The sequence below is a fragment of the Sinocyclocheilus rhinocerous genome, unplaced genomic scaffold (genome assembly GCF_001515625.1).
Source record: "Sinocyclocheilus rhinocerous isolate Xijiao unplaced genomic scaffold, SAMN03320098_v1.1 scaffold387, whole genome shotgun sequence".
Taxonomy (NCBI): Eukaryota; Metazoa; Chordata; class Actinopteri; order Cypriniformes; family Cyprinidae; genus Sinocyclocheilus; species Sinocyclocheilus rhinocerous.
Window position 1 is genome coordinate 3043173 of NW_015651557.1, and position 14514 is coordinate 3057686.

At 37.6% G+C, this 14514-nt stretch overlaps 1 protein-coding gene across 1 annotated transcript in view; it reads left to right on the top strand.

Moving 5' to 3' along the window:
- pafah1b1b (platelet-activating factor acetylhydrolase 1b, regulatory subunit 1b) overlaps positions 1–13022 on the top strand; it is a 27094-nt gene extending 14072 nt beyond the window's left edge. The window contains exons 3-11 of the mRNA XM_016518669.1: positions 7264–7348; positions 7425–7499; positions 7627–7833; positions 9593–9761; positions 10241–10343; positions 10585–10813; positions 10934–11035; positions 12250–12406; positions 12496–13022. Of these exons, the coding sequence (XP_016374155.1) occupies positions 7264–7348; positions 7425–7499; positions 7627–7833; positions 9593–9761; positions 10241–10343; positions 10585–10813; positions 10934–11035; positions 12250–12406; positions 12496–12569 (1201 nt within the window). The 3' untranslated portion in view covers positions 12570–13022. The remainder of the gene's footprint in view (positions 1–7263; positions 7349–7424; positions 7500–7626; positions 7834–9592; positions 9762–10240; positions 10344–10584; positions 10814–10933; positions 11036–12249; positions 12407–12495) is intronic.
- Positions 13023–14514: the final 1492 nt, after the last annotated feature.

Here is a 14514-nt window from a genome sequence, read left to right on the forward strand (position 1 = left end):
ATTATTTTCCACATACTGTACATTATTGTTGCTCCTCTATGCCCCGCTTTTCTGAAACGTGTCAATTTTTACAAAGCTCATCGTTCTGAAAAGTGAGATGTACGCTGATTGGCCAGCTATCCAGTGCATTGTGATTGGCCGAATACCTCAAGCACACTGCTCTAAACTCGCGTTTCAATCGTCAGTGTAGGGCTGGACGATATGGCCAAAATTGATATCACAATATATTTTTTTGGTCAATATTGTAATCACGATTATTTAACACAATTATTAGTGGGCCATATAACCAAAAAAAAAATGTAATGCAAGTCTAAAGTATTCAGTTAACAGCCTATAGAAATTGAATAATCACATGTAAAATAAAACTGCGTAGTCTACACTTCCGTTGTTTCTTATTAAAGGGGTCATATGACGTTGCTAAAAAGAACATTATGTTGTGTATTGTCTAGCGGTGAAAATTACATATTGTGCCTTTAACCCCTGATTTCTAGTTGTGTCCTCTTTTGGAAGGCCAAACAATGTAGTTTCGCTTTCACAACGAAACACACAGCATCTCCACAACATGAGAATCAAAGTTACGCCGCCTTTCTTTGCATAAACATTTGGGCGGTGTTATGCAAATCTTCCCACACAATGACGTAGACGTGGGGGCATGTTTGAACGAGGCGTTTTAGGAGGGCGTGGACGAGTCTTAACTTTTATTAAGAATATCTCTTTGGGTTTGAGACTTTAGTCTTTGCAACTTTAGGGATCTTATCTATGCAGGAACCGCTTGTAACACTCCAAAGAGAAAGGAAAACTTGAAATAGCATCATATGACCCCTTTAAAGCTAAACCGCTAGATTTAAATTAGCACAGCCAACTTTTCAAGTCAAAACGCGACGCGGATGTCTTTATTTGAATGTATCTGAAGGGAATCGACTGTCCTCAGAAACGTGTCGTTGGCATTTTAATTTAATTAGACCTATAATTCCTGATAAAGCAGCGTTTATGAGCGCAGAGCTGCTTTGTATACACAGCCGTTACTGGGGAAACTGCAATATTTCAGCACTCCTAAAGCGCCACCTCGTGGCAGAGAATAAATTTGCATTTCCAATAAGCCTTTCTTGCTGTTTATGGTCAGATCAATGCAAATATCAACTCATGTTTTTACGCAGCAAACATTTAGAGTTGTAAATGAGAAAGAAGTTAATGTGCCTTCTAAAAATCTAAACAATTAAGACAGTAATATTTATACGTTTTAAATTGACATAATTTATATCAGGGCTGTCCAAACTCAGTCCTGGAGGGCCGGTGTCCTGCAGAGTTTAGCTCCAACTTGCCTCAACACACCTGACTGGAAGTTTCTATGCCTAGTAAGAGCTTGATTAGCTGGTTCAGGTGTGTTTAATTAGGGTTGGAGCTAAACTCTGCAAGATAATCTGGCCCTCCAGGACCGAGTTTAGACAGCCCTGATTTATATGCTTGATTTATCCCTTATCATAAAAATGGTCTAAAGGCTGAAATTCTGTTGTATAAGATTTTTGTTGTTTTGAAAACCTGTATCTGAACTGTAAATCATGTAATTTTATGGCTCAATACTGTATGCTACCATAGACATTGTCCAACCCCACTCATACTGTGTTCATTTTACTTGTGCAGCTCTTAAAATGGGTCATAAATCGCCTTCAATTTATTTTTAAATATTCTGCAGATACCCTATAAATAGTGAAATAAAATTCCTTACTTCATATTTGTTGATATTTGTGTATTGAAAATATTTTTGATTGACATTTAAACTCTTATCTGATTTTCTATAGGCTATTTTTAAAAAAGTGTTTTTTTGGGGGGGGGAGGGGCTAGTTAAATAAATTTTCGGGCTACCAAAATCTGAAGAGTACCTGCCCGAAGGGCTACCAGGGATTTTGAAATTTTGCGAGCCCTGTATGAGATAGTGGGCCTGTTTTGGATGGGGCATTTAAAAGCATAAAATGTGAATTTTATGGGTAATGGATATTTTCCCCCTGTCTGCTGCCTGTCACAGCTTAGGGTAAGCCCCTAGTGAAGGGCTTGAGACCGCAAAATGTTCTTGTAATGCCATCACAGGGCTCTACAGTGCGACCATTTCAGTCGCATTTGCGACTGAAAACTACTGCGTGCGACTATGACATTTTTTTTAGGAGCACCAGTGCGACTGACCCGATCATCATCATCATACTTGTGATTGCGCTCAGGGGAGCTTCAAAGGTTTCTACGTGTTTTTGTAGCGTTGAGTAATGTATCACAGGCATATCTCATGAATCCTTTCATAAGCAAAGTGTAGACAGGTTGTAAATAAGAGATTCATTGCGCAGTGTAGAGAGCTTCGTTGATTATAGATGTGAGATCGCGATGAACTAAGATGAGTGACAGCTTTTAATGATTTTTAAGGGAGTTTGTAAATGTGATACTGATTTAATACAATACAATTCAATAAACAAGAAGTTAATATTAAGTGACTTACATTGTCTGACTATAACACTATTGTCTGATTTTGCTCTATTTCGTCGTCGAAAATAGTTTAAAACAAAGACAGTGGAGCCGCTGCGCATCTCGATTCAAAACACAGCGGTGTCTCGTTTATGAATGAACGGGCGTTTTTTTTAAACGAATCTAGTGAGTCGGTGATTCATGATTACCCATTCATAAAGACAGTCACTTGATTCATTCCTGAATGAATCAGCTGTTCGAATGAATCATTTGAATGAATGATTCAGTGATAAAAATCAATGACTTGCCGCCACCTGCTGGCAGTTTTAGTTTAATTTTTAAAGTATCTTTTCAGTTATTTAAATCATTTAATATTTCTATATTCAAAATTGTATATTTAAAACATTAATATCATCATGAATTTATGGATTTAATTGCACTCATGCCACCTCTGACCCTCATTAAATGTCTGAAAATCCCCCTACAAGCCACTTTTGTGTTCTTCTGTGCCACCTCTACAAATTAATTTTGTTAATACTGATTTAATTTGATTGGTAACTTATATTTCTTATTCTACTTGTTCTTATTCTGTCGTTTTAATTACAATTTTTAAAAAGCTTATAAAATATAATTTTTTAAAGAATTTGACAAAAGATGACATACTTTTAATAAAGTTAGAGGAGTCAAATATCACCTCGTAATGGGAAGGCTACTTTTTGATAACATTTTGGATTATTGATTAGAAGGTGCTCCTAAAATTTTGAACCTGCTCCTACATTTTTTAAGTTAGGAGCACAAGTGCTCCTAAAAAGAAAAGTAAGCGTAGAGCCCTGCATCAGGCAGTCAGTGAACAGTCAGTGCCATAGTGTTTGAGCTCTTCAGAAAGCCAACTTATGAGTGGTTAGCTTGCAGTTGTCTGTGTAGATAAAATTGGCATTGGAGAAAGTATTTTAACTGAAAAAAAAATACACATCACCATTAAGAAAAGAAATTAAAATTTAATGAAGTGGCTGCTCTTTGATTCCAGTTTTTGCCTATGGTTACTGGACCGCTTGTGCTCCACAGCTTCCTTCAGAAAAGTCACTGTTACTAAAACTAGTCTCGAAAGTGCTGACATCACTGTCTAAATTTAGCCCATTGGCCAGCTCATGAAATATTCACCATCATCTGAAGAGGTGAAAGTCTCATTTACATAATGAAGCACAGGAAGAGAAAAGAAGAGGCTGTGTTTCGGGAGACGGAGTAAAAGTGCTCAGTCCTCCATTTTGGCATTTCCTGCCGTGTCATTTGAGACTTTTTCCATCCTTAGTGGTGAGTGTCCATGACAACCAGGGCGCTGTGTTTTGGTAACTTCCCGGCCCTATAAATTTGATTTAAACAATAGGTCTACATAATATTCACATGTGCTGTTCATAGGGGACATATTGTATTAGCCCTACAGTTACAGCATGAAATGCTATTTAAACCTATTTCTAATAATATTTTACATAACATTTACATATTTTCTCACAATTCTGACTTTTTCTCGCAAATGCAAGTTCACTGTATATCTCCTAGTTCAGACTTTATAACTCGATTTAACTCAACAATAGTGAGTATCAATTCTGAGGGGGAAAAAGCCAGTAGTCAGGGATAGGAACTATTAGGAATGGGGATAGGAAGGATTCTGAACCGAGGGGAAAAGAGAGATTGACAAGTTGTTTTCAGAGTTGTGAGATATAATCTTGGAGAAATGCGAGAATAAAGTCAGAATTTTGAAATATTAACTCAAATGTACCTTTTTTATTCTTTAATTCCATGGCTTCCATAGACTGCTACTTGAAAACTGTCACTTTCTGGCACCAGTCACTTTTCCGCCCATAAAAAAAAACATCACTGTTTCATAGGGGTGGACGATATGGCAAAAATATCATATCACAATTTTTTATTTTTTTTTTATAGAAATTTCACGATTATTTGTCATATTGGTTTTTCTATTTTGCAAGTTGTTTAAGCATTACAGCCAAACTAATTTCCCTAGTATAAAGACAAAGCCTTTCAAGGTAACAAAATATAAAAAAAGAATGTCGGATATTTAGGCCAAAGTGGGTGACGATAAAAATCATTGACATTATTTTATCTTTGTTATTAAAAAATGAGAACAAAGATACACATTACAAATACACATAATATATAATATATGTGTATTTAGCAGTAGCATTCAAGAAATTGAATGAACAAATATAAAAATAAAACACTATATATATTGATTCCCATTAAAGCAACTGTATTAAAGTTTTTCAGTCAAGAGTAGTGAGTGATTTTTCTCTGTGTTTTGTTTTTTTTATTAACATTTAAAGGAATAATTTGCCCAAAAATAAAAAGTGTTTTATTAGTATACCATCATTTACTCACTCAAAAGTTGTTTTAAACTTGAATGAGTTTCTTTCTTCTGCTGAAAATAATGCTATTTTGAAGAATGGAAAACCAAACAGTTGCTACAGTAGCAACTTCCATAGTATTTTTTTCCTACTATCAAATTCAGTGTGGACCAGCAACTGTTTGGTTACCCACATTCATCAACAGGGCTTGACATTAAGCATTCTCATGTGGTTGTCCTTCGGACAAGTAAATTTATCATTTACTTGTCCGAGTATAAAAGTTACTTGCCCAGAGAGAAAAAAATACATTTAAATTGAGTTATAATTATTTATTGTAGTTATACAAAACCTAGTATAGTGTTTATAGAGTATATGTAGTAGATTTTGTGAGCATGTCACATTTAGTTTATTTAGTTAGATTTTTCTTTTTAAATAAAATAAACAAAATAATAGTGAAATCCGTATCAACAAAATTCATCTGCAATGTAGAGGAAGCACAGAAGCTGCATCTGAAGTGGAATAGATATATTTACCCACTGTTTAATGCAGCTCTGAGGGACATAATTTAAAAATACTTTAAATGTGAAATTAAAACCACCAGTAGGTGGCATCAAGTCACTGTTAATAAGCGAGTCATTGCGATTGAACCGAATCATTTAAACTGTTGATTCATTCTGGAACAAAACTCCATGTTGCTCAGAGACACAAAACAGTGCTGTAGCTGTGTTTGGAATTATTTTTTGTTGGCGAAATGGAACAAAAACAGGCAATATAGTGTCTAAAACGTAAGTCTCTTAATATTAACTTCTTGTTTATTGAACTGTTGTATAAAATCACATTTGTAATCATGCTGATTTTTGGAGCAAAAAAACAGCGCTCGATCTTCGTGTGATATTGTTTAACTATATGAAATTATATAAATATATCAATTTTCTGCCCCCATATCTTGAATTTCCTGATCATTCTTCATGCATTTTATTACTGAATCATGCAGTGAAAGAACGCACAAGTGCAGTAGTCTAACCTACTAGACTTCTTTACGTAGGCCTAATGTATGCGTGCACTCTGTAGGCGTGTTGTTTGATTTTTGCAATATACTCGATAATGTCAAATCGCACATCGTTAAAACAACTATTACGATATTATCGCAAACGATATATATAACACACCCCTATAACAAAGGCTATATCACAAATAAAGGCAGTTATTATTGTTTTTGGTATTGACATTTTCAAGTTACTTGTCCGATTGGGCAAGTAAATTTCTCTTTCACTTGCCCGTCCAAAACATTCACTTGTCCCGGACAAGCGTTAATGTCGAGCCCTGATCAAAATATTTTCTTTTGTGTTCAGCACAAGAATGAAATTAATACAGGTTTGGGACAACATGTGAGTAAATAATGACAGAAATTAAATTTTAGGGTGAACTATCCCTTTAATGACAGTTGGCAGCATGTTTAGTACTGTCCCTTTAAGACCTGCACGCATCTAATATACACTGGTACGTATCCGTTTTTCTCTCAAATGTTTACTTTCATTTTAGACATAACCAAATGAGTCTATATGTAAACCTTGTGTGTTTTGACAGTATTAGCGCAAAAGATAACTTGGTTCAGTGATCAGGCGCTGTTTAACAGGTTTTTTTTTTAGTGCGCGCGCTTCGGGTGTACATGCTCAGAAAAAGCGCATGTCAGAACAGCACGTGAATGAAACGTTTAACCAGTAAGGCTTTAAAGCACATGCAAATAATGTACTTTTGTGATTGCGAATAAGTGCAGTGTCCTGTAACTCTACCACTGAGTTAACACTGATGTGAATGTATGTGGCGTTGTACAGTATATTGATACGGCGGCGCCAGAACTGCAACTGATAGAATGTGCGCTGTAGCACGATACTACGATATTTCTTCAAAAGCAGATCGTGGAGACATTTTTATCATCCATGATCAAAAATCGTCGTATCACACACCTGTACTGCTTCACCGAATTGGTCTGTAGGACATGAGTATTGCATCACCAAAACATCTGTCAAAAGCAAAAGAATAGCCTTGTTCACACTGCCACTAAATACATTTGTCACTTCTATTAAATCTTGTTCTGTACACACAGTCTGTACACAAGTTATCTAAATGTTGTTACTTCATAACAATAATGTAGCTGATTCATTCCTGCATTTGAATGCCATTGTCACTCACAAAACTTTTCAGCCTTTTCAGTGTCCAAGTCTTGATGTCCCTAACAAAATTTACATGGATCTGTAATTATGTGACCTGCTGCATATTGACTTCATCTCTATGTCACTGCTAATGTGATAAGAGCGGTCTCCTCATTGATCATTTACCGTACATGTATTAAATCTAAATAGATTTGGTGATGATTACAAACTGATCATGTTCTCATAGAGGCTGCATGATTCCACATTACTTTATCTAATAAAATCACCTTTTTTTCTTTCAGAAATCGAGCAATAGCAGATTATTTGCGCTCTAATGGCTTTGAAGAAGCATATTCTGTTTTTAAGAAGGAGACAGAGTTGGATATGGTAATAGCATGTTTTTACACTAAGCTTGAAAATGGAAAAATGTATTAGGTCTCATTCTTACTTGTAATTTCTTCAGAATGAAGAGTTGGACAAGAAGTATGCAGGCCTTTTGGAAAAGAAATGGACTTCAGTCATCAGATTACAAAAAAAGGTCAGTAAATCATTTTTTCAGTATTTCTTATTTAAAAAAAAAAAAACTGGGCTATATCTCTTAAATAATTGCACTGGTGTCAATTTGTCAATATAAACAATCCCAGTTTTTCTTGTATTTTTGTTAGGTAATGGAGTTGGAGTCCAAACTAAATGAAGCTAAGGAAGAGATCACTTTAGGAGGCCCCGTGGGACAGAAACGAGACCCCAAAGAGTGGATCCCACGCCCGCCTGAGAAGTACGCCCTCAGCGGCCACAGATGCCCTGTCACGCGTGTCATCTTCCACCCTGTGTTCAGCATCATGGTCTCTGCCTCAGAGGACGCCACTATAAAGGTGTTTTTTGACTGTATTTTTGTGTCAGATGTTTTGACTTTGATAGGCTGCACAAGGATGTATGCATATATATGGTGTGTTGTGCCATGTTTCAGTTTATAAATCCATCTGCTCTTATTCTTTTCTGCTGAGTCACTGAGTACCTCCATGGAGAAATCATGATGCTCTGGTTTCCCAGGGCAACGGTGCAGTGAGCAGTTCTCTGGACACCAGGCAGTGCAGTTATAAGCGTTCTCAGCCTGCATTTCTGTCAGATCTTTCTTTGTGCGTTTCTTTGTACCTTCCACATGTCAAGACATGGATAGATCCCAAATAAATATCACAGCCAGACTGCTGGAGACACTTTGCATCACACCTTTTTATATAGGTCTTATAGATCTCCCCTATATTCTCTGTTGTCTAACCTTATGCCATTTGCAGTTGAAGCGGTATACTCTTCTATGCACCGTTTAAAACCTTTGCTACTGTACATTAACATTCTAGATTGGAGCTTTAGTGTAACGTAGAGCTTGCAAAAATAAAACGGTACTGGTTATCAAAAAAAGTATTTGATGACTCCGTGTGTTAATATTTGCCTAATGTAAATGATACTGTGCAGCTCTAGCAGTCTTTGGTGTTTTGGGGAAATCCAGCACTGAGTTATAACAGTGTGTGAGTGGTGCATTGGCTTGAACGATGCAAAAACAGTCCTGTTTTTGTTGTGTTTGTCACTTGATGAGTTTGCAAGAATTTTGGCTTAGGTAATGAAAAATATTTATTTTAAGATGTTCCCAGTATGGATCACTCGCTAATAATGAGCACTCTAGTTTTGTTTTGTTTTTTTCATAATTCTGTATACACAACCATTCAGAAGTTTGAGATATAATGTTGTGTATATGTTATCAGATCATATCAGTTATTGAACAATTATTATACTACTATATAGTATATTATTTATTGTATATTTTTATTTGATTGCAAATTTTAATGTATAATATGATATTTATTATATTATCATTATGATTATTCTAATTGGCTGTGGGTTTTGTCCAGAATTGCATTGGTGTAGTTTGATTCTTAAAAATGAATTCTGTGTGTTTAGGGGCTTTCGCACCAGAGGAATCTTTTCATAGTTCCTAGAACTATTGGCGGAATTTTCTGCTTTTTGCCGTGTTTGCATTGCAGGAACTAGGAACGGTTTTAGTTCTAGGAACTCCATTTGGGGGAACTAAATTAGCTCCTACTTCAGAGTAGGTCTAAGACAGATCTATAGGAACTACCAGTGCCACTACCAAAGCATGGTTCAGTGCCATGAACATGGAAAACTTCGATAACGGCATTTACCTGTTGTGTACAGCGTTGTGTTCTTTTCTCATCCTTGATGATAACACTGCAAGTTGTCATAGGAGATTTAGTCAAATTTTCATGCTCTTTCAATTGTGTAAATTGTGCGTTTACATTCCATTTCCGCTATTACCGCGTCCTCCATTCATCGGTTATTGACATTTGTAAATACCGCGAATAAAAACATCACTATCGGCCTCTTCAGAGTTCCTGCTGCCAGTGCAAATGCAACCAGGAAAATGGCCCAAGAAAATTTTTCTCTTGGAACGACCCTGCTGGCTAGTTCCTAGAACTGCACTGTGTGAAAGCACCTATGTTCTGAAAGTACCAGAGCACTCAAGCTACACAAACTGTTTTTGAAAGTGTGCAACATTATTATTATTTTGAATCACTTTGAAACAAGTGTGTAAGTATGTTCCGTTGCATTGTTTTGCAGGTTTGGGACTACGAGGCTGGGGATTTCGAGCGTACCCTGAAAGGTCACACTGACTCGGTGCAGGACATCTCCTTTGATCAGACTGGAAAGCTGCTGGCTTCTTGCTCTGCGGACATGACCATCAAACTCTGGGACTTCCAGGGCTTTGAGTGCATCAGGACCATGCATGGTATATATTTCCTGCATTTGCTACCACATTATTACCATTATTCAAATCTACTGCTGGAAGAACTTCCTTAAATGGCCTTTGACCTACCATGTACTGCAGCCACCTCCAATATAGGCTTAAAGCTTACTGGGATCCTTATTAGTGTGCTGGAGAATCCTCTCTCTGGACGCTGAGACTCAATCAGGACCTGTTGATCCAGGGGGAGGGGTAAAGGTTTGTTAGGGTCAGGATTAACCAGGCTGACAGATTTAATCTCTCTCTCTCTCTCTCAAATAACAAAGGTGCCTCTTTTAATCATATTACTCTACATCGGTCAGTAAATGACCTTAGATACTTAAAATGAAGATTCGGGTAAAAAAAAAAATTTTTTGACATTGGATGGTTATGCTTCTAATCAAAAGTCCCAGTTGCTTGAGTTTTGACTGTAACTAAGCTTTTCCCTGCACCTTTTATCTCATTCATCTTCCTCACATCTTCAGGACATGATCACAATGTGTCATCAGTTGCCATCATGCCCAACGGTGATCACATAGTGTCTGCTTCCAGGGATAAGACCATGAAAATGTGGGAGGTGGCCACTGGGTGAGTAATACTGAAGTGCATTGAATGGGTAATTGTGATCTGAATATTGTACACTCAAGGATTTCAGTGAGTCACATGTGTAGCTTTGAATGTCTTGTAGTTTTTGCAATGTTATTGCCTCAAGCCAAGTAATTACATAATGTCTTTTTTTTTTTTTTTTTTTTAAAGCAATACAAAACATTCTGGAAGCATATGCGCATATGCATGTCCATGTATACTGATTCTCTCTGTCTTGCCACAGCTACTGTGTGAAGACGTTCACGGGTCACAGGGAGTGGGTGCGTATGGTCCGGCCCAATCAAGACGGCACACTATTGGCCAGCTGCTCTAATGACCAGACAGTGCGCGTGTGGGTGGTGGCCACCAAGGAGTGCAAGGCGGAGCTGCGGGAGCACGAGCATGTGGTGGAGTGCATTTCCTGGGCCCCTGAGAGCGCACACCCCACCATATCTGAGGCTACAGGTTCTGAGGTACATTGTTGTACATTGGTTGATGTGAACCTCATTTTCCCTTTTCTGCATCATCATGATCCACTAGAATGATATATTGTCTTTTGTTAATAATTTATCATGTTTACTCTCTTCTTCCAGAACAAGAAGAGTGGAAAGCCTGGGCCATTCCTGCTATCCGGATCAAGAGACAAGACCATTAAAATGTGGGACATAAGTACTGGCATGTGCCTTATGACACTGGTGAGTTAAGCTATAGTTCAGGCAGCTTCACTGTATTATATCTATAGCTATACTGCCTGTGTTCAGAATAGAAAATGTACTGCTCACTGCATTCTGCTTTTTTTCTTTTTTTTTAAGCTGTTAACAAGTATGCACTACAGAAGCCCATTTCATCCACATAATAGAAATAATAATGAAATCAAACTGAAATTATAAGATACTAAGTCGTAATTCAGAGATAAAAGGTTGATATTGACACAAGTTGTCAGTAAAATTGTGAAATTGAGATACTAAATTATGAGATTTGTGAAATTTCAAAAAAGACAAAAAAGGTCCATTGTTGATTATCAATAGTGTAAAAATGTATGAAGCACTGCTCACAAAAAAGTAACTTTCAAACCAAGCAACTTTCTGCTGGTTAACACAGTGACTTTTTGCTGTGTTATTTGTGAAATCTGCATGGGACATTTGTGTAGAATTACTGATTATATGGATTCCTTTTGAAATGTGGCTGCACCTGTCATAAATATGAGAAGTTGACAAGTTGCAATTATGAGACACTAAGTCATACCTGGCAAGTTGGAATGTTTTTTCATAATTATGACTTTTTGTTTTAATTGCCTGTTAGTTTCAGCTTAACTCATTAACACTTGGTCATAATTTAGATACTTTTTAAAATCTTACTATAAAATAATTGTAACTTGTCGTTAAAGACTTGCCAGAGTATTGCGTTTTTCTTATTTGTGGTGGAAATGGGCTACCATTTATTTATTTAATGGTCAACATTTTGAAAACAATTTTCTTTTATCCAATTTTGTTTATATAAAGAGTCAATAACAGTCCAGTTTAATAATGAGTTAAAGAGGGGATGTTTAAAGTAGCAGCTGATTCCCTCTGCTTCATTTCTCATGCTGTTAAAGTTGCATTGCATTAGCCAGTACAATGTGCTCTATTTTATAATGCACATTTTGTGAAATGTATACACGGAATTCCATGCATATAGAAATTGTCTTGGAATGGTTGTATACTATTTTGAACATGGCCACTGTGTATATATCATACTGTATTACTGCTTTTTATTTGATTGATTGGTGAAGTATTAGCAAACCGCTTTTTCAAATACACACTGATGTGACTTTTTCAATTTACTAATCTACTGAATCATATAGCAAATTCTGGGCTTTTATCCATCATTTCTCTTTCTTCATTCATCTTTTACTTCTCTCGCCTCTCAGGTCGGTCACGATAACTGGGTGCGTGGACTGCTGTTCCATCCTGGTGGGAGATTTGTAGTGAGCTGTGCTGATGACAAGACCCTGCGTATCTGGGACTATAAGAACAAGCGCTGCATGAAGACCCTGAGTGCCCATGAACACTTTGTTACCTCTCTGGGTAAGCCAAGCAGATGTCTGCCTGGAAATGGTGAAATTTGGTTTCATTACACCATTAAATAAATGCAATATTCATCCTTTCTTCCACAGATTTCCACAAGACTTCTCCTTACGTGGTGACAGGAAGTGTAGATCAAACGGTCAAAGTGTGGGAATGTCGCTGATCGCCATAGGATCCTCCCCTTCCGTTTCCCCCCCAACGCCACCACTTTGGCCACTCCCACACCTGCTCTTCAGGATGCACTCATTACTATGGTTACCACCTCATCCAGCTCTCTTATAATAACTATTGTCCTTTTATGTAAATTACTCTGGATGTAGTTTGAGCTTATTAAATGTTACACAAGACACTCACAAGGTAAAAAAAAGAAATGAGTATAAAGTAAAACAAGTATTCTTGCATGGTGAATCCAGACCTTGTATACTGTAAATTATTTGCTTCTCCTCATCTCAAGTACCTTAGGGATGCGGCGCACAGGTGTTGCTCTCGCCTCAAGCGTTTATGAACAGAAGGCAGAATGATGCTGTTTGGGGAGTTCAGGATACAGGGCAATCAAAACCGTTCTGTTGGACGTTTACGTTTTCTTTCTTTGACGTTTTTGTCACATTCTGCTTTACACAGTTTAAACATTTAAACTGACTGAAGATGAACAGCTTGACGTGTCTGTTCCGGGGGTCTGCAATGTAATTTAACCGTGTGAACGCCTGGATGCTCAAAAGATTCGTCACTTTAAGAAGTGGTAACAACTTCAGTTCACATTATTGAACCGTTCTCATCCATGAAGTCCTTTTCCATTTAAAAAGCAGGCAAATCTACATGCAATCCCATTAGAAACTAAGTGCAGGAAACACGATATGAGAAAAGAAATCGCATGGATCAGTAAAGTGCACTTGTCCCTGGAGAAAATAGGGTTTACATTTTTGTTTTTTGCTTTCTTTTTTTTGTACAGAAGATATAATTCTGACACCCTCTGTCACCACGTCTTGGAAATGGAGGACTTTGACATACTTTATTTACTGATAGAGGGCAAGTGAAGTGCCATTTTACTCATTCTTAATTGCGCACATTCACCATTTCCAGGACTGCGTTCAACTTTCAGGACAAGGTGCTCCACAAATGCAGCTACATCTCATCCACGGTCTGATTTCCTCCCAGATTTCACTCTGACCGCACACATTCTGCCTCCCTATTCTCGAAAATGACTTCATTCGCTCATTGGTTTCATTAACCCCTCCTGCGTCATTGATGTAGCGCTTTCATTGCTTCGCCATTCTGCTGCTTGCTTGCACCATCTGCTGCCCGTCCGCTTGTGCACGCATTTGTGAAGACTTCAGGAGACGTTGCCCATACGGGCTTTTAGATGTGCTCCGTGGTACTGCTCAGTGACCATGTGCCGATGAGCTATCTAGTCAGTCTCTCCTGATTCAGGGAGGTTTTTGGCATTGCAGAAGAAGACACTCTTTTTGAGGACGTTTGAGGACGACACCTCCACCGTAGATCAACGTGCAATATCTATAGGCTGCTCTGTGTTAACTATTAAGGTGTGTATGTGTTTTCTATGAACACAGTTATAGGAAGATGGCCTCCTGATCAGATTAACAGGGCAGACAGGCGAAAGTCCGACAGGAGCGAGTTTGAAAGGTTCTCCACTGGCTGCCGTACAAGGCAACAATTAGCAACTTCTAAGACTACATCAGTGGTGAGTAGTTTGCTGTGCTTGCTGGTCCGCAGCGTACTGTTTCCAACAGTAGAGTCATGTATGCCCAACCACTCCCATCCCAAAGCTGTGTATGTAGAATCTATGGATGTGTGCGTGGGCGTCACTTCCTGTCTGTGAGCAAACAGCGGACTCTGACTCCAGCTATTTGCTTTCTCTGCCTTGTTAATGTACTGAGAATCCCCAATATCGAGGACTTCATTCTGCTTTTTGTGGTCTCACTGTTGACACACACTTGTGCACTCACATAAATAAATAATTGTCCATCAGTATATCTTGATGTCATTGTTTGCAACATAATTAAAATAATAAAATATCTGTAAATATACATCAGCCCATCTATTGTTGTTTTTTCATCATAGGTAGTGGCCAAAATATTGCCACTCTCTTT